General features: G+C 40.7%; 1 protein-coding gene across 3 annotated transcripts; it reads right to left on the bottom strand.

Annotated features, from left to right (window-relative positions):
* Positions 1 to 349: 349 nt before the first annotated feature.
* tdrd7a (tudor domain containing 7 a) lies at positions 350 to 14,931 on the bottom strand. Of its 3 annotated transcripts, XM_066659707.1 has the most exons (20): positions 14,812 to 14,845; positions 13,794 to 13,915; positions 13,366 to 13,573; positions 12,700 to 12,841; positions 12,058 to 12,229; positions 10,546 to 10,631; positions 10,265 to 10,449; positions 9,866 to 10,178; positions 9,579 to 9,771; positions 8,354 to 8,617; positions 7,686 to 7,872; positions 7,440 to 7,551; positions 4,389 to 4,591; positions 4,166 to 4,300; positions 3,557 to 3,640; positions 3,048 to 3,182; positions 2,458 to 2,568; positions 1,754 to 2,142; positions 1,422 to 1,582; positions 351 to 1,236 (listed from the first exon to the last, which is right to left on the bottom strand). In XM_066659707.1, the coding sequence occupies exons 3-20, from the start codon at positions 13,570 to 13,572 to the stop codon at positions 1,019 to 1,021; spliced, it is 3,297 nt and encodes a 1,098-aa protein (XP_066515804.1). In that variant the 5' UTR covers position 13,573; positions 13,794 to 13,915; positions 14,812 to 14,845; the 3' UTR covers positions 351 to 1,018. The 3 variants fall into 3 exon arrangements, with proteins under 3 accessions (XP_066515805.1, XP_066515804.1, XP_066515803.1); XM_066659708.1 differs by lacking the exon at positions 13,794 to 13,915 and having other exon boundaries at positions 350 to 1,236; positions 12,703 to 12,841; positions 14,812 to 14,931; XM_066659706.1 differs by lacking the exon at positions 13,794 to 13,915 and having other exon boundaries at positions 14,812 to 14,931.
* Between the last annotated feature and the right edge of the window lie 4,629 nt (positions 14,932 to 19,560).

Below are 19,560 nucleotides of genomic sequence, written 5' to 3'. Positions count from 1 at the left end.
GAATGGAAGGTTATCAGTTTGATCCCTTCACCTGACAAGAAAAGTGGTGTGGTGGGAGAGAAGGAACAGACTTCTTCCTCAACCCTGGGTACTAAAATGGTCAACCACTGCTGTAATTGTGTGCATTTTAAATGCAGCAGTCAAACTTCTCTGTTCTGCAGTGCAATTATGATTAAAATATTTTTCAGTAAACATTGGCTTAAAAACACGCCACTGTGGGCCTTGTGGTGCTTTGAGTGAAGCAGAGCACAGACGTTTTATTAAGAACCAGAACTGTGTTCCATTGTGGATTATATTTTCCTCTCAGACTTCAATGAAGCCATGGATGTTGCCACATTTTTTTTTGGCCAATGCTTTGCATGTTTAATTAAAATATGAACAGATTCACAAACCAATGGACTGAACATGTTTACAGTATAGCCATTTTCATTCTTTTGTTGGAAAACCTCAATAAAACCTTAAACCCACACAAAAAACTGCAAAACTCAAACCAGTCTCCAAGTGCATCAGAAGGAAAACAAAAGACAAACAAATCAAAATAAAAAGAAATGGTTACAGTAAAACTGCACAGCAATGTTCAGGTCCTGGTCAATGTTCAAGGGAAGAAAGTAATGACAGTTTAACAGAGAGGAAAACAAAACACCTTGTAGAGCATTTGAAAAGAAAAGGTATGAAATATTTACAAAGCCTTGGCCACCATTAAACAAAGCTCTGCCCTCCATGAAAATCACCACAACGTTCAGGAGGACTGTTTTGTTTTACAATACTTAACCTTTTGTTGGAAAAGGCAGTATAACACAAACCTAGCTGGCGGTATTTGACAGCTTTGTCTATTAAAAAAAAAAAACAAACAAAAAAACTCCGCCCACAAATGCAATTTTAACTATAAATGTCAGCAGAACCTTTTGGTCCAAACCTGCTGTAGTTGATGTGTTCTCAGACTGAAATGTACAGAAAGCACCCACCATTTACAACTTTAAAGCAGGAGAATTATAAAGAGCATGCCCCTTGTGGTGAATTAAGAGGCAGTGTTCATCTGGAGGAACTCATTCATGATGTTGTGGATCCAGATGTCGCTGTGGTCGGTGGACGTGTCGACGAGGAAAACGGAGAGCCTCCGCTCCCATGGCTGCTTTCCCTCGACCACCGACTCAATCTGGGCCACCAGGGGGCGCCGCTCCACGTGGTTACGGAACACCATTGAGGCCTCCTCGCTCCACACACACTGCCGCACACCTGAGTCACACACGCACAGTTTGGGTAACACATCTTCACACAGGGACTTCAGAACATAAACCACAAAAAAAAAAGTCTTGAAACCTGGTATGAATGGGTCCAAACTGGGTCCTAAGGAGCATGCGCGCATATATATGTGTATATATGTGTGTGTGTGTGTGTGCACGCACGTGCGCGTATCTGACCTGCCAGCTGCGCAGGAACACCCTGGAAGGGCAGCTGTCTGAACTCATTGATGAGGGGCCGGAGCAGAGAGCGATGGACCAGTTCATGTTTCCCATAATCCAACTCATACACAGAGACTAAAGAGTTCATTAGAACACCTTTCACCAGCACACGATGCCAACTAGGGAGAGAAGGAGGAGAAAGACAGATGAAGGGAGGTAAGGACAAAACAGTAGGAAGCAAGAGAGGGGAAAAAGATTGGGGAAAGAGTGGAAGAGAGAATATGTCATTGTGATTCAAACAGTAGCACAGTTGTAGGTATTTTAATGTGTGGTCAACTCCTGTGTTTTACTTGCTGTCTATCTTGGCAGCATAAATTTGGTTGTGCTGCACGCTGAGAGGAAGGGGCTGCTCCTGCCGGTTGTAGTAGAGGATCATCTCCCCCATAAGAACCACCAGTTTGTAGAGCTGCTGCCAGGGCTGCAGCACAAAATGGCCCGGGTGGCAGGCCACCGTCACAAAAGCATCCATGTTCTGCCCTGGGACGGGCAGCTCCAGAGGCGGGGGTAGACTCGCGCAGAGCAGGGGGGTGTCTCCCATCCCTGCAGCCACAGCAACACCGTCTCGCCTCTGCCACAGCGCCGAGGATAACAGCTGGACATTTACACTGAGGGTCGAGTCGGCTAAAGACCCAAGGAATAGATAAACATTCACAACCCCTGCAGAGTCCAGGGAGGCGATCTAACACAACACAACACAAACACACACATAGGCAAAATTATTATGCTCTACTTACACAGTTGTGTGACTTCTGTATTCTAACGTAGAAAATAAAAATCATATTAGCAAGGGAAAATTTAATCAATCAGCAATCATATTCTAACTTTTCCTTCTTGTCTGAGAGTAAAAATGTTGTGCAATTTTCTGATGATTTCGCTAATTTTTGCCTCTTTAATTGAGTTTCTTTTTTTTTTTAAACGTGCATTTTCAAAATTTGACAGACAGACAGACAGTGGGCTTCTATGTTAACGACTAATAAACAAGCCAGCTCCAAACCTTCATGCTGCAATCATCTGCGTTGAGCAGCCTCTCACGGAGCCACATGACGATGTCAGGGGGCCACACACTTCCATCAACCTCCAGCTCGGCCAGATGGCACTTCACAGCCTGTGGACACAGACACACCCCAGTAAACATACAGCACATCACATACACATTCTACGTCCATATATTCAACTCAAAGGGCCATATCTGCTCCTCTGGGAGTTGCCTCCTTTACACCTTAAAAAGGTGCAGCAGTTGCTGCCATTTAATAACTTTCAACCTTCAGCCTTTAATAACTTTCACCTTTCATTTTAAAACAGCAATGACACTGATGCATAGTGAACTCTCCAATCCACTTTAAATGAAGCCTAAGCTTTTGTGGCCAGAATGCAACTGCTGTCCTGTTGACATTAAAAAGGGATGTTAGTGAAAGCCTGTAGATGCACGTCTTAAGGTGGAAACTAAATTTCTAATAAGTTAACTTCACTCAGTGTCTGAAGTACTATATATATCCCTTTGGCACACTATTGGCACATGTGCAGCTGTCCCATGATTTACTGTAGACTCATAAATGCTATTTTTTGACCGTGTGTGTTAGTTACCTGTGGTGGGATGGTAATGAGCTCTCTGAGGAACACAGGGGGGATTTCTCTCAGGTCGCTGACCTCTAGAGAGGCGGGAAGACCAAGATCCATGAACCGAACATCCATAACTCGACTGCCATGAAGATTTACAATCTGCAAAACACGAAAGATCCACAGCATGAAAAGAAATCTGAGAAAGTGAGCACAGTAAAGAGTGGGGGACATTGGACAGCGGAGGTGAATGAAAACAGATGTCCTCCTTCTAACAGAAACCGAGTATGGAAAATGGTGGGAGACACACAGCTGATGTCTGACCATAGTTTGGAGATAGTGCTGGTGTTTAAACCCAGTCCTGTTGGAGAGGGACATTCAGGACGATGGGTTTTGTGATTTATGTCCACTGTTGTCCAGTTCAGACAGTTGGAGGTAACTGGTGGAGGTGGAAAGGGAATAAAGTGGATGTGAGTGACATCTGCTTACATTCACCACCATTCTGAAGAACTGATGGAGTAGTTGGATGCTTTTACCTCTACCCTGGCCCACTTCCCTTTGTGTCGAGCCAGACACAGCTGACCACAGAAAGGCCGAGACACCAATAGCTCCAATGACACCTGAAAACAAATGTAGAAGACTAATGTTTATTACATAGATCTCCCTCTGTGTGAATATAACGCACTATAACTTAGTGTTACATGACGTAGTGTTAAAATCTCACCCTAGGAAACAGGACAACCTTCAAGATCCTGATACTTAATTAAAACACAAAACAGCAGCACTTCATTTCCTGATGACCTGTGTCACCATTTAAGAGGGAATATATATTTTTTTTTTTTACAGCCAACTACCAATGTTTTCCATTTGTTCTGATGTAAAAGGATATAATCCACTGAAACTAAATTAAACTAAGATAATACACTGGTGATCATAGTGTTTAAAGGACAAAACACTGACATTTGTGGGTGTAGCATCTCAAAAGTGATTCACAAGGCATCAAAGCCTTCCGTTTGGAGTGTAACTCACGCTTCACTCTACACCTCTATCCCAACAAGAACTGGGACCTCCAGTCCTAGGAAAAAAGTAAGGGTGAATTGTGGATCCACACTTTATTTTAGTAAAGTTGTTTTTCTGGTATTTACCTGAGAGTGCAGGTAGGACTGGATTTTGTTCATGACGTGATGGAGTTTGTCAAGGCCTCGTGATGGAAGCTGACAGTAAACACTGCCGTCTGAACACACATTTGTCACACACACTTGAGCATATGAGCTGTTTGCCTGCAGACAGGGACAAAGATCATCTCTTACCTTCTGTTTCACATACCCACCCACCCACTCCCACACACAGAGGACTCTGAGCTCTGACCTGCAGGGGGTTCTCCATGCTTCTGTCTTGAAGAGCTCGAAGGCAGGAGGAGTTGATGTTGACATCTATCTGCTGAGACGTGTCGTATAATACCATGAGGGGCACGGCCTCTCTCTCCACCAGCTCAGCCAACAGTGTTCGCCCACAGGCCAAAGACTCCAGGGTCTTCAAGACCTCTGGGTCCTCACTGAACGGCTCCAGACCTAACACACACACAGACAGTTTTCTGTAAAGAGGGAGTTGTGGTGGCAGAACTGTATTTCCGGTGTAATTGACCTTAGTAAAGATTTTATATACAGGTTTTAAATTTCCCCTTCGGTCAGAATTTTCCATATACCGCCATACCATAGCATAGCTGATAAAACAACTTACTGTTTACTGGGTGCTGTTTATTTTTACTCTGCTGTCTGTTTTTATTCTTGCTTGGTGTTTGTTAACAATAAACAGCCTGATTAACGATAATGTCCAGTAGCGGTGGGTGATATGGCCCTAAAATAATATGAAAGTTCAGGATATTTTGACGATAAAGGATATCGAAAAACACTGAAAAAAAAATTTCCTTTCAAGAACACACTATTGCATCAAAATGAATGTTATTGTAATAGTAATTTATATTAAATTAATAAAATATTTCATGTTTAAATTATATTTAATTACATTTTATTTTAGTATAAATCTAACCATTTCAAACATTCAGAAGAAAAAATGTGTAAATATTTGCTTATTTAGTAAACAACTGTAACTTACCAAGATTCAGAATCTGTATAAAAAAAATTTAGATATTGTATATTTATTTTCTATCCAAACCACCTCCACACAACTGAAGTCACTCCTCTTTGGGAGCAAATTATTGAATTCAGAAGTGAATGCACACCATATTACGTGTAACTGCAATGGTGCATTACATAAACAAGTGAGAATGATACACAAAAAAAAAAAAAAGTTTGCAATATTATTACACGCATGAGAAACTTGAGACTTGACTTGGAATTGCCCCTCAAGGACTTGAGACTTGAAAAAAATGACTTGTGAACATTTCTGCTGCTATCCCAAAATTATACCAACACCACCAAAGCAACCTAGAAATGGAGCTACATACAGTTGCCCATTTTTCAACAACAGACCTGTGGTCAACTCGCACAATGGAGCCATACCTCAGTATAAGGATACACTTCATCAGATGTATTTGTAGAGGTCATGCTATTAACATTCGTAATGTTTCCTGCATATTTATCCAGATGTTTACATCAAAGGATATTAATACAGTCAGTTTAAATGTGAATTGTTTATTTTTCTAATGGAAAAACAGAGATATATAGAATGATTGAGACATATCTCTTTGAACACATGAACACTTATTTTACATCTGTTTATATTGTTTATAGAAGATCTTAAAATATTTAGCTTTGAAAAGGAAGCCATGTTAAAATTGTAGACATACAGGGGTTGGACAATGAAACTGAAATAATTTATTAGTATGGTGTAGGGCCTCCTTTTGTGGCCAATACAGCGTCAATTCGTCTTGGGAATGACATATACAAGTCCTGCACAGTGGTCAGAGGGATTTTAAGCCATTCTTCTTGCAGGGTAGTGTCCAGGTCACTATGTGATGCTGGTGGAGGAAAACGTTTCCTGACTCGCTCCTCCAAAACACCCCAAAGTGTCTCAATAATATTTAGATCTGGTGACTGTGCAGGCCATGGGAGATATTCAACTTCACTTTCATGTTCATCAAATCAATCTTTCACCAGTCTTGCTGTGTGTATTGGTGTATTGTTGTCCTGATACACAGCACCACCTTCAGGATACAATGTTTCAACCATTGGATGCACATGGTCCTCCAGAATGGTTCGGTAGCCCTTGGCAGGGACGCGCACATCTAGCACAAGTATTGGGCCAAGGGAATACCATGATATGGCAGCCCAAACCATCACTGATCCACCCCCATGCTTCACTCTGGGCATGCAACAGTCTGGGTGATACGCTTCTTTGGGGCTTCTCCACACCGTAACTCTCCCGGATGTGGGGGAAAACAGTAAAGGTGGACTCGTTAGAGAACAATACATGTTTCACATTGTCCACAGCCCAAGATTTGTGCTCCTTGCACCTTTGAAACCGATGTTCGGCATTGGCATGAGTGACCAAAGGCTTGGCTGTAGCAGCCCAGCCATGTATACTGACCCTGTGGAGCTCCCGACGGACAGTTCTGGTGGAAACAGGAGAGTTGAGGTGCACATTTTAATCTGCCGTGATTTGGCAGCCGTGGTTTTGTTTTTTGGATATAATCCGGGTTAGCACCCGAACATCCCTTTCAGACAGCTTCCTCTTGCGTCCACAGTTAATCCTGTTGGATGTGTTTCGTCCTTCTTGGTAGTATGCTGACATTACCCTGGATACCGTGGCTCTTGATACATCACAAAGACTTGCTGTCTTGGTCACAGATGTGCCAGCAAGACGTGCACCAACCATTTGTCCTCTTTTGAACTCTGGTATGTCACCCATAATGTTGTGTGCATTGCAATATTTTGAGGAAAACTGTGCTCTTACTCTCTGCTAATTGAACCTTCACACCCTGCTCTTACTGGTGCAATGTGCAATTAATGAAGATTGGCCACCAGGCTGGTCCAATTTAGCCATGAAACCTCCCACACTAAAATGACAGGTGTTTCAGTTTCATTGTCCAACCCCTGTATATTTAAGTTTAATACGTTGCTGTTTGCACAATAATTGTTTACATTTTGCAACAGTTTTTCTGCAAATGCATACTGATTTATTCATATATTGTGTAATTTTGTAGGACAAATTGAACCGTCTAGTAATCAAAGCCTTCATTTAAAGCCTTAATTTTTTATATTCTATGTACTACTGGCAGTAGAATAAGCCCCAAACCTATATAAAAGTCCAATCATGTGCCAAAAAAAACGATACACATTTTTGGTCATTCCACCTAGCACTAATCTAGAGTAAGATATTCTGAGCTATTACTGCAGCAAAAAGGGGCAAAGTCTGCATGAAAACCCTTAATATAAGAGAAAAACACAAAAGTTGTACCCGCAAGCTGGCAGTTTGTTGCCTGGAAAGGCAGTGTGAGGAACTGGTCAGTTAGCTGGAGGATTTTCTCTCTGACCACCACCTCTGAAAAACCATGATCCATGCAGAAAACCTGGAGAAGAACAGACTTTAGGAGTTGTTCACCCCCACACACAATCATACCATATAATGTGTTAATATTATTAACACATTACATTATATATGACGGTTTGAAAAATGTGGATACTGTCCATCCTTACTCCTCACCTTGACGCCCCCCACAGTGACCTGGTGAACTTGAGCTCGGAGCACATCCTCGTCGTCCATGGCAACAGCCACAAGCTGACCAATCATAGGGGTGGAGAGAGAGAGACCTGCACCCACACCACGGTAAAACTCCAGCATGGCCTGCTCCATCTTTTCCAGAGCTTTAGAGTAATTCTCCCCCACATACCTCAAGAAACACAAAATAAAGAACATAGTCACTCATTACACACAAAAAACACAGCAAAAATACAATATCAATAAAAGAGCTAATTAAAATACAAATAGCAACAGTAGGTCATACACAGTTTATTCAAATGTTAAACACCTTATACACACAGACAATATTAGGCTATTTTAAAGGAAATCTAGGTAGCATTTTTACCTTAAAATTACAGCTTCCAAAACGCAATGCTAAACTGAGCTGTAATAGGTAGAATAGAGCCTCTGTCACTGCTAATATGGGCTCAAGACTGTACTGTAGGCTACATTTTAAAGGATGGTAGGAAATCACCACTTCTCCCCTTTGATTTCAGAACAGTGCTGTAAAAATGAGTTACACTCTGCAACCAAGAAGAGCCCAGGAGCAAAATTACCAAAAGTGTTCCTTTAAGGTTTGAGAACAAATGTTAAATTGAGATCACAGTTTGTATTTGTAACTTAGGCTTTACCGGAATATAACGTTGTTGGTGTTGTTGGCCTCCATCACCAGCACTGAGGGGTACTCCTCTTTGGGCAGGGACAGAGGGGGCACCTCCGGATTGCCGTAGCGGGCAATGATGAGGGGACGTGGCTGTGGGCGTGGCTCAGACAGAGTAACATTAGGCAGCGCATACAGAATAGCCTTTTCACGATTATCAGGCATCGGATATTCCACAACACAGATATCAGCCAAGAGAGAGTGGTCCTCCAGAACGTCGTCTGGAAAATCACACCTGAGGACACAGGGACAGGGACATCACATTAATAAACAATATTAAAGAAAGTGGTTATATATTTATTATATATTTTTTTCCTCAAGAAAAAAAGTCCATCACTATTCTGCTGTCTCATAGCCACCCACTTTGGCTTACATCATGCTGACTGATGGAGGTGAGAGTGAGTGTGTTCATGTGGTGCTTTTTCACTGCATGCCATCTACTCCACGGAACACGACTCTCTGTATAGTCTCTGACCGGTTTTCCACTACCACGCCTTGGCTCACAGGCTTTGGAAACCACAACAGCAGTGGCAGTAATTTCAAGCGTTTTTTACTCATGTATTTGCTTGTTGTTGTATGGGACTGAACACAGCTCCATCATCAGTTCAGACAGATCAGTAAAGTTTTTTTCCTTTATTGTTACAGCTTCCAGCTCTTGAAGTATTTCTTCGACCACCAATCCAAGGGGTGTTTGAACCTCTTCAAAAGACCATGGTGTATATTTTTGGGAGCTGCTGTCATGAGTCAAATAAAAACTTTTATAGATGGTGATTTGTGCTGGATGTCTGCATTGCGTGGTGTACAGTGATGACTCTCTCTGGCAAATCAGCACTGTGCAAGGTTTACATGTCACGGTATAGTCATTACTGGGCTCGCTTGGAACCACAAGATAGCAGGTACTAAAACAGAACCTGTCTCCAGGGACCAGGACCAAATCTACCCAATTGAAAACAAGAAAAGCAGAGTAGAGTCAAATAGGGACCCTGCAGTGTATAAGCACCACTGGACTCCTGGCCTTAAACAGCTGGGACTGGTTTGTGCTTTGTGGCAGAAATACCACCTGCAGTGCCAGCGTGATGCCCAACAGACACCAGAAAACGCTGTGTGGTTTGAGCAGAGCTCTGAATCAGAGACTCTGAAGGTCGTATAGCATCCAACGGAAACCCCAGCCCCTCAACTTGAGTGGGCGTCCATACCTGAAGGCCTCCTGAAAGAGGCGAGGCAGAGCCTGGGCCCAAAGGCCTTGACTGTATTTATCCAGGAGCTCTCTCACTTTCTGCTTCACCTCCGGAAGAGGAGGAGTGGAGCGAGGACCGGAAGGAGGGGTCGAGGGAGGAGTGAGCAGAGATTGGCTCAGAGTGTTACAGCAAAAGACTGACGTGGATGTTTCTGATAAAGAAGGAGAGAAATACAGGTACACACAGTAAGAGATATCTAAAGAAAAATCTGTACAGACAATAATCCAATATTAGTGGCCAACTACCTCCAGAGCCAGGCAGTCTTGGGCTGAGTGGACTTAAGGGTTTGAGGTCCGGAGAGGTGGGGGACTGTGGGACTGAGGGTCTAAGGGTGGAGGACCTGGGCGTGCTGGGGGACACTGAAGGTTTCTGAGGGGCAGGAGACATTGAAGGTTTCTGAGGGGCAGGAGACATTGAAGGTTTCTGAGGGGCAGGAGACATTGAAGGTTTCTGAGGGGCAGGAGACATTGAAGGTTTCTGAGGGGCAGGAGACATTTTGGCGGGTTTAGCGGGATACACCAGACGCCCTGCGATGTTATTACAGCTCGGATTCTCCACCTGGAAAAGAAGAAAGGACAATGTTACAGCAACTGGCCTGGGCCAAGCAGATGTGCGTCCAGTTCCTCAGCTCTGTGTGTGCTCACGGAGCATATGTGTCTCCAGTTCTCAAGCTGTGCATGTGCGCTTGAGGGCAGCTCCTGGTGGAACATATCTTTGTAGAGCTGAGGGAGTTTGGAGAGCCACACACCGCTGCTGTATTTCTGCAGCAGTTTTTTCACTCTGCTCTGAATCATCAGCTCACTGGCATCATCTACAGGCCTCTGTTGAACTGCAGAAACATAAACAGACTGTCCACTTAACAGCACTGAATACAGAGGCTGTATGAAAATCACCTAATTGTTGTGTATGTGTGTATGAACCTTACCTAGGGTCTGATTACTCTTGCCCATGATAGTGGTCGTGTCCTTTTGAAATTGACTGGTTAAAGCAGAGGTCTTCTCTGATCTAAGACTAGAGACAAAGAGAGACGCAGCTGCAAATGAGCCCAAGTTAATCAGTTTTGGTGTTCATAACAAACATGGGAGGTCAGGTACTGATGTTGGATGCTCAATTCTACTACTAGGCAGACTGACATCAAATCTTCACAGACATTTTCTTTGTTTGCAATATTATGTTTAAAAGTCTAGGGCTGTCACGATCATGAAATTTTAACTGACAATTTTTTACACCCCCTGTATTATGGTAAAGAACATCATTTTATTGAACCTATTATTCATAAAGATATGTAAAAATATTTGCCCCTTCTCCTGTTTTTTAATTAAAATTGTATGTTTGAAAACAATATTTGTAAATTCTAAATATAAGCAAAAAAATCTCATTAACGGTACTATGGCTTAAACATCTGTTATTTACTGGCTTGAAATGTTCTGGGCAAGGAATACGAAGGCTCCGTTCACACAGCAGGTAAAGATTCATGTGGTTATGTGAACAGCAAAAATCGAATCTGACTTTTTCCACATAAGATTTGGGCCACTTTCATATGATCCATGTCCATCTGTGGAAATTCCACTCTGTCTGAAAGGCCAGGTCGGAATTCATGTGACTTTTACGCCATTCCAGCACTGAGAATAATCTCCGGACTACGGTCCAAAGCTTTATCCCCCTTGTTATAAAGCTTTATTTGTTATACTTTTACCTGTTATGTGAACGTAACCTAACATACTTGCTTGAGAGCCTTGGAATAGCCACATGCCGGGAAAAATCTGTTGATGCCGTTGTGTTCCCAAGTTCAGCGTATGTACTAGAAAAACTCCCTTGTTCTCTGCATGTTTACATTAATGTGTGGATATGGAGCCCACCAATCCATACATTGTGAAACTAAACCACCCACTCGGTCTATGTCAGAAAACATGGGATAAAACGAGCCATCCTGATTAGGTATTGCTCTACCCCCTCATCTGATTCCACCCAATTACAGCACTGGACCTGTGTTTATGTGAGAGCACTAAGATGAGGTTAAACTCAACAAAACACACAAGAGTGTGGAGAAATAAGAGCACTGAGTAAAAACTGGGAAAATGAGAACAAAAAGAAAGACATCTAAGTGAAAATTATTAAAAACCAGAGCTGCTGCTCCTCACTAAAATGTGGTCGGATCGGGATGAATAGTGAGTTCATCATTGCTTAAAGGAACAGGTGCCGAGTGGATGTTCTGAACAGGGCTGTTTAGACATTTTCCAGTTCTGAGTTGCAAATTTAAAACTTATAAAAGCATAGAAAACTTGATAGTTAAATACACAGTCGACAATGATTATAATTCACTATGCAAAGTTCCTTTGCCAATATCAATAAAAACATTAAGGAGCCTCTAAGAGTCAGTGAGTGAGGGAAGATGATCAGAATATGAAGTAAAACGTGGCTCAATGCGGTCACTTACCCACATGACCTCATGCTCTGGAGGGCGTGGCGTTGTGCCACCTGTTGGTTGGTTGTGTAAACCTGACTCTGTTCGCCTTGGTAACCACATCGTAAGTCCCGGGACTGGGGGGCTGAACTGCGTGTGGGGTAGGTTGTGTGACTGGGTTGCCGCAGAGATAAGCGAGGTTTAGCTTCAAAAACACAAGAACAAACAAAAATAAATAAGCAATGCACACAACGTGTCGGTGTGTTTTATAAGATCAGTTAACCAAAACAAAACTGAATTTTTTAATGTTTTATTTTGTGAACACATTATTTAATTAACTAAATTCATAAACAGTTTGTGAATTTAAGTCTTATTTTATTTAAGATATCGTGCTCTCCAATCAAAAGCATGCATCTCCATCTTTGTCCATTTTTAGTTTACTACATAATTTGAACATAGCATCTGTTTTTCACAAGTTAAAAAATATTAATGAGGAGTGGACCAACAGAAATGCCCCAAATCAAACAAGCAACTTATGTAAATGAGCTCCATTCTGGCTGGCTGACAAATTTACCAGTAATCTATGCTGCATTTCAGTAAAAATACAAAAAAAATTACGTTGCTGTTTGCTGTCCACATAGCAGAGGTGTGTGTGTGTGCATGTATCTGTGTTACCACTGTGTGTAAAAAGTGAGGAGGACTTGGTCCTCATGCGGAAGTTCAGGAGCTGAGAGCGTGTTTTCTTTGCGCTCTTCTGGCGTGCGACCAGCTGAGCGATGTGGGCAGTCTCCTCACAAACAGCAGCAAAACATACAATCTACAGAAACCACAAAAAACAAACAAACAAATAGTTAATCACTCCATCCTTATCCACTTGTGTACAACAAACTCCATCTCTCTCTCTCATGGAGAGGAGCTTCTTAATGTGAATGTTGTAGACGAATTCCTCCAAAAATAAGTTTGTTTAAAGCAACACTTGGTACGATTTGGTATTTTCGTTCTGAGGGTCCCCTACAGTTGCAGGGGTATTCAATTTTACAGAACTATCCTGAAGGGGTGGTTGATTCCTACCCTCTTCCAAAGGTTACATAGCAGTTTCTGGCATGCTGAGCCCACAGTATCAACAACAAAAGGCTCTATGCTCCCTATTATAGCTCAGTTAACCATCACAACGATTTTCAAGCTGTAACTCTAGGGAAAAGTACTTACCTAGTGTTGCTTTAAAATAGTTTTAGCATCTCTTGAAATGTCTATGTTGATGTCCACTAGGTGTCAGTATAGTGACTTTCAAAATGTGTCAAAAGAATGACCAGAATGTTTAAAGTACATTTGTGTGATCACCTCTCCAGTCCATGACTTCTCAAGGCGCACTACGCTGGGGATGGAGCGGAGGAAAGCCTCCAGTTTTGAGAAGCCAAGTGCTCTGAGCGGGATCGATTCTCCTGTGAGACTGTGGTAATCACACTGAAGCTGAGACAGAGCCACACCATGTTTACTGCTCTGCAGAACAGCTCGTAGCATCTTCTTCACTAGCTCAGCATCCGCCATCCTACACAAACACATACATATTGAGCAGGTCTCTATCAGTCAATAAAAACATAATCCGTTAGTTATCGACCCTTATTGCTTAGGGATTTAGGGTGTTGCAAAGAATCCCTTAAAAGATTTCCATATGTAAGGAAAGGATTTACTGCAATAACATTTGTTATGGGAGTAAAATCCTATTGTTTACATGAAAACTGTTGTTTACATGCACTCACTGCACTAACCTGTTATTGCCTCTATTGTACAAGCTCACAAACTTAGGCAGACGAGCGAGGGTGCTTGAAACTCTGTGAACGATGTGGCACACTGTTGACTAATGGACATGAATTACCTCGTCTATTACTGACTGGAAGCAGAAAATCAGAGCAGCAGGAAGAGCACAACTGTGCATAAATCATGTATTGACTGCTGATCAAATCTATAATTTGAAATCAACTGCTCATCATTAAGTGTATCCAGTGAGTTCTCCTAGTCGGAACACTCTCCTCGGGATACATTCCCGAGGGGGGGGACAACAAATTACAAATTGACCAAATTGCAGCTTTGCTAAAGTTACAGTGTAATGTCTGGTTGAAGGCAGGAAACATTTGGTGCTGAGAAGAGCAAATTCACTAACCTCGTTTTGCCGCAAAACCTAAGAAGAAAGCTGAGCTAATGACTAACAAACCCTGATTGTAGAGTCCAAAAAATATAAAGGATATGAACCGACGGGCTAACCATTTTTCATTTGTTCACTAAAAAAATCGTCTTTAAGCTGGAAGAAGTAACATTACAGTAGACGAGATAATTTTAAACTTTCGTTTAGGTCAACAGCTACATAGAAAAACAAAGAATACGCTAACTGCTCATTTTTTATATTAAGATAAAGTTTAAAAATCTAAAGGAAAAACACGTTAGTCGCCTCTAAGTTAATTGGAATTATCTGTTCCACCTTATCTATATGTCGCAGTTATATGGAAAAGCGGGTCCATTTAAGGTGGAATGAAAAGTTGGATAAATAAAAGAGCAAATGTTAGCTTTATAAAATGAGCTGAATTTTAAAATATTGTAAGGAAATGAATACCAATACATTTAAATCTTTAAAACATACATGTATGAACGTATATTCAAGTTCATTGTGTTTTAAATGTTCAGAAAACTTTAAGACCTTAAAGATCAACCCAAGCTTTAAACTGTGAAAAAAACATTTGAAACCTCACACGAGAGTGTATAAATGTGTTAAAAAGTTTTTTTAAATCTCACCTTAATCTGTGTCAGTGTTTAATTGCGACAGAGGAACTACGCTCTCCCTGGAGTTCACTAACGGCTCAAAAGGCCCTGCATCATCTGTGAACATTAGAGTTTTATTAACGGAAAAAACCGCCAGCGACGCGGGAAAAAGGAAACAGCAAACAGCGTGATAAAATACGCTAGAATACGTATAGCAGTAAAATAATAAAATAATGCTTAAACATGTAAGTAATTTTTTGTGTATTTTTTTCTGTTATAGTATCGAAAATTAGAATTTTATAGATTATTTTTTATGTGAGGTTAATAAAACAAGTCAACCAAAATATTACTTAAAAAACAAAAGACTATTAAATTTTTTAAAAAGCAAACCCCTGTAAAAAATAAAAATAAAAAAAATAACTAAGAAAACGATATTCCAATTTATATCTGTGAAGAATATACAGAGAACACAGACATGGTAGGAAAAAAAAATATATATATATATATTTAAATGTTATTTTGCTGTGCAGTCTCTCACTCACTTGCTCATGTTCTTGATTTCTTTTTGATTTGTCTCCTTGGTGTCTTTCCCTCGTTTTTCTTCTTCTTTTTCTCCTCCTCCTCTCCATCTTTTTCTGTCTCACACACACATACAAACACTGAAAACAGACACTTTTATATTTTATATATGTTTTATTAGAAATCATGCGCTGATATTTACTGACAAAGGAACTTTACTAAGGCACATGCACACAGAAAGAGAGAGAGAGAGTCTCAAAACAACCCCAATACAATGTGGACGACAGAAAGTTGCATATAATGTTCCAATAACTCAGGGGTTCTCAACATTTTCCATTATTATTACTATTATTATTATTTTTGTAGTTGTTATTTGTTATTAGTATTATTACTTATGGGTCTCTAGAAACCACTCCAATAAATTTGCTGGGTAGTCGATAAATGAACTAGTTTTTTCTCCATTGACTGAATCTCTCACACTGGGTTGGCTAGAGTTATAATTATGGAGAGAGTCTCAAAATACTTTACAAATGCGTAAATGTTAATCCATAAATTAAAAGCACAAGTCACAAATATGTTTCACAATTCACAAATGAATACATCCCAATCTGAGTCTCATGGTCTGCAATTTGTACAAATACATTACATATATCTGTAAAGTCAAAGTTTCTTATGGAGGTATGTTTACTGCAAACCCCCAGAGCATTTGACAATGAAATCTGTAATTGTAGAACAAAAAAACGTGTATCAATAAATTTGAATTCACAGAGAAAATCTCTTCAGCAGTTGCAAACCTGCAGATTTTTTGCTCTCCCACAAATACAACAGTTACACCTTTACGAATTCTTCACTGCAGGTGCACAAATCTAATTCCACTTACACACACACACACACACACACACCAGAGATTGGAGAACACTTCTGACCAATCAGAGGACTCGTTAGGAACGCGTTGTGATGGGAAAAATGCAGATTAACACTAATGAGTAATGGTTAATGATAACTAATGATTTATATTAATGATACAATATAGTCAGGGAGTAGTGGTATTGATTAATCTTGATTAATTCTTACTAAATTAAGTGTGCAGCTTAGTGTGCTTGTGACCTGAAAGGACTTGTTACATTGTGTTGTGTTACTGTGACCCAGGAGATAGCGGAGACTGTGGGAAAGTGCTGAAAAGAGCAATTCTGAGAGTAGTAGGGGAGACTAAATAGAGTGGAGGAAGGGAGTCAACAAACTGAAAGACAGCCCTCACCTGAAACCATTTCTCCTGACAGTAATAAACTAGGATCCACCAATAAGGGAATGTTTGGGTTGATGTAATAACACATGATGGTGTACGTGACTGGTGCCATATATATATACTGCATGATTTTGTTCAATATATGAGAGATAAGAGAGAATCCTTGACTGCGTGTCTTTATTCCCCTGGTCTCCCCAAAGAATGCTTTGAGCATCAATCTTCCTTCCTGGTGATATTTACAGATTAATTTTAGTTTTGCCATAACACGTGTCAAATGCTATTGGCTGTGGTCTTCGGCTGTTGGTTTTTCGTGACGTGTATTTGTTCATTTCCTCTCGCGGGATTTTGAATTTTGAGACTTTCCTTTCCCATTTCACCCGATACAAATGCAGCCTGATCCACAAATGTGGCCAGCAGGAGAACAAGCCACCGCCAGGTTTTAGGACGTGTGGGGCCAACCTAAACGGAGACGCATTTGCGCAACATTTAATGTGGAAGCTCGAACAAAAAAGCCACCCAAACAAGGGTTATAGCTTATCACAGATAGTTATCACATAGTTAGGAGTGGGTGGTCACAGTGGAAGGCTTTTGAATGTGCCCTAAATTTAAAGTTAAATTAAACCCAAAAAAAAAGGTTGTCAAATAGAATACTTTATATCATCCCGTGTTTGGACACTAAAAGCCGTGTACTGGACTGATACGGAACACAACGCCAGGGTTCCTAAACAGAAAATGTGCTTCTCATTGGTCGTCACTTTTATTTAGCCAATCAGCAGACAGACTTTGCTGTCTAGCATTTACTGCGGCAGCCAATGGAATCACAGTCCCGCCTACAGGGGGCTGTTTCGCTGCGTAAAAACATAAAAAAAATAAGCACGCTGTGTAGAGGATTACACCTGTCAGTGACACTAGCTGCTTATTTGTATTTATTTGATTAATTTAGCCAATTGCATAGGTGTATGTTTATAACAAATTTCTTCAAAGGTACTATAAACAGATACAAGATGAAGGTGACATATGAAAGCTGGAACTGTCCTTTTTCCGTCGGAGTAGTGTAATTAATGTGAATATTAATTACAAACATACATTGCATGGATTGTGTTATGGATATGAGAAATAGTGTAACTATGTGTCCTTTTTCAAAAATCGGGGTCACAAATCCCCGAAGATGATGTCATATTATCACACAATGCCAATTACCTTGAATGAGGTGTCAAATTAAATCTTAGGGTGCCCTCTTGTGGAAGATATTAGGTATTGCCTGATCTCATTTTCCTCGGTTGAGGTCAAATTCTGTCCACAAAAGCCCCGTTAGGTTTTATTATATGGTAATTGATAAATAAAGACAATATAAGGTCAATTGGATTGTGCTGAATAATTTGCTTGAGAATGAGATGTGATTTTGGAGCCCAAACAGGAGCCCACTGTCCCACCTCCAGCTGAATGTGCCGTGCCAAACTCGCTCAGTTAAAAACGAAATGTGTCCTGTCAGATTCACTCAGTGGAACAACAGTGGTCCGCCGTCTCATTGCTATCAGGGGACTGCTCCTTTAATAATGTGTTCAATGTGTTTTCTTTTATTAAAAGAACCCCCACTAGGGGGCTCCAGTGTTGAGAAACCCTGCACTAGTTGGCGCTGTGGACCAGTCCTTCGTCCAGAACACTGAGCGTCATGGACTGTAGCTGTTCCATAGTCTACGCTGCTGCCAGCTTATTCGCCATCTTCTTTCAGATATTCTGTTCCACTTTAAATGGTGCAGAAATTGCATTCTGTGGCCAATAGATGTAAACATATGAACATGACTTCTATACCGTGGAAATATTACACGTTTGGCTTATTTTGGTGACATTATCTCTATGAAGCAAGGCCAAAAAGCCAATATTTTAGAAACAAGCTCCAAAAAGCAACCCACGGATACAAGTATTTGTAAGTGACTTTACAGAAAATGTAAAACCAAAGTCCACTATAATATGCAGACCTGACGACTTTTACATGACGCTAAAATGGGCTATGTATGTCAGCTACATTTTTCACTAGTCAGAATAATAATTTAAGATATCTACAATCACATTCGGACTAGTCAGAACTATCATTTAAGATATCAGAAGTACAAAAGGGGAATAAGTTCAAGATATCTGTAATGTATTTGTAGATGCCTTAAAATGAATTCTGACTAGTCATAAATACAGTTTTGGATATTTTGGATGGCACGGTGGCGCAGCAGGTAGTGTCGCAGTCACACAGCTCCAGGGGCCTGTAGGTTGTGGGTTCGATTTCCGCTCCAAGTGACTGTCTGTGAGGAGTTGGTGTGTTCTCCCCGTGTCCGCGTGGGTTTCCTCCGGGTGCTCCGGTTTCCTCCCACAGTGCAAAAACACACGTTGCAGGTGGATTGGCGACTCGAAAGTGTCCGTAGGTGTGAGTGAATGTGTGTGTGTTGCCCTGTGAAGGACTGGCGTCCCCTCCAGGGTGTATTCCCGCCTTGCGCCCGATGATTCCAGGTAGGCTCTGGACCCCCCGCGACCCTAAATTGGATAAGCGGTTACAGATAATGGATGGATATCGCTAAGTTTTTACTAGTCATTACTTTCATTCAATATATCTATTTCAAATATCTACAATTTAGTTTCAGATATCTACAATTTAGTTTCAGATATTTTAAAATATATTTAAGATACCCTTAATATAGAGGGAATTTAAGATCTCTTTAAGTGGAATTATGACTATTTAGAACAAAAGGCAAGATATCTCTAATTTAATTTTTGACTAGTGACAATTGTAGATTTCTGAAATTAAAGTTTAAGATAGTCAGTAATTAATTTCAGATCTTGAATTGGAGCTTCCATTGAACTCAGTTGTAAATTTGACGTCATTTACACTAGTCAAAACGTAATTAAAGATATCACACTGTTATTTCACCTAGTCAAAATATAATTAGAGATATCTTTCTTTATAATTGTGTCTAGTCATAAATTAATTGTAAATATCTATAATGTAAATCCAGTCACAAAATTTAATA

Source organism: Hoplias malabaricus, chromosome 2, assembly GCF_029633855.1.
Source record: "Hoplias malabaricus isolate fHopMal1 chromosome 2, fHopMal1.hap1, whole genome shotgun sequence".
NCBI classification, from domain to species: Eukaryota; Metazoa; Chordata; class Actinopteri; order Characiformes; family Erythrinidae; genus Hoplias; species Hoplias malabaricus.
This window is presented reverse-complemented; position numbering and strand designations above follow the sequence as displayed.

Excerpts from the sequence above, each read along its gene's own strand:
- tdrd7a (XM_066659706.1), bottom strand. The coding sequence starts at position 13,572 with ATGGCGGATGCTGAGCTAGTGAAGAAGATGCTACGAGCTGTTCTGCAG. Across the intron at positions 12,230-12,699 it reads CTCACTTTTTACACACAGTG|CTAAACCTCGCTTATCTCTG; the intron begins GTAACACAGATA and ends GTGTTTTTGAAG. Across the intron at positions 1,583-1,753 it reads GCTGCCAAGATAGACAGCAA|TTGGCATCGTGTGCTGGTGA; the intron begins GTAAAACACAGG and ends TTCTCTCCCTAG.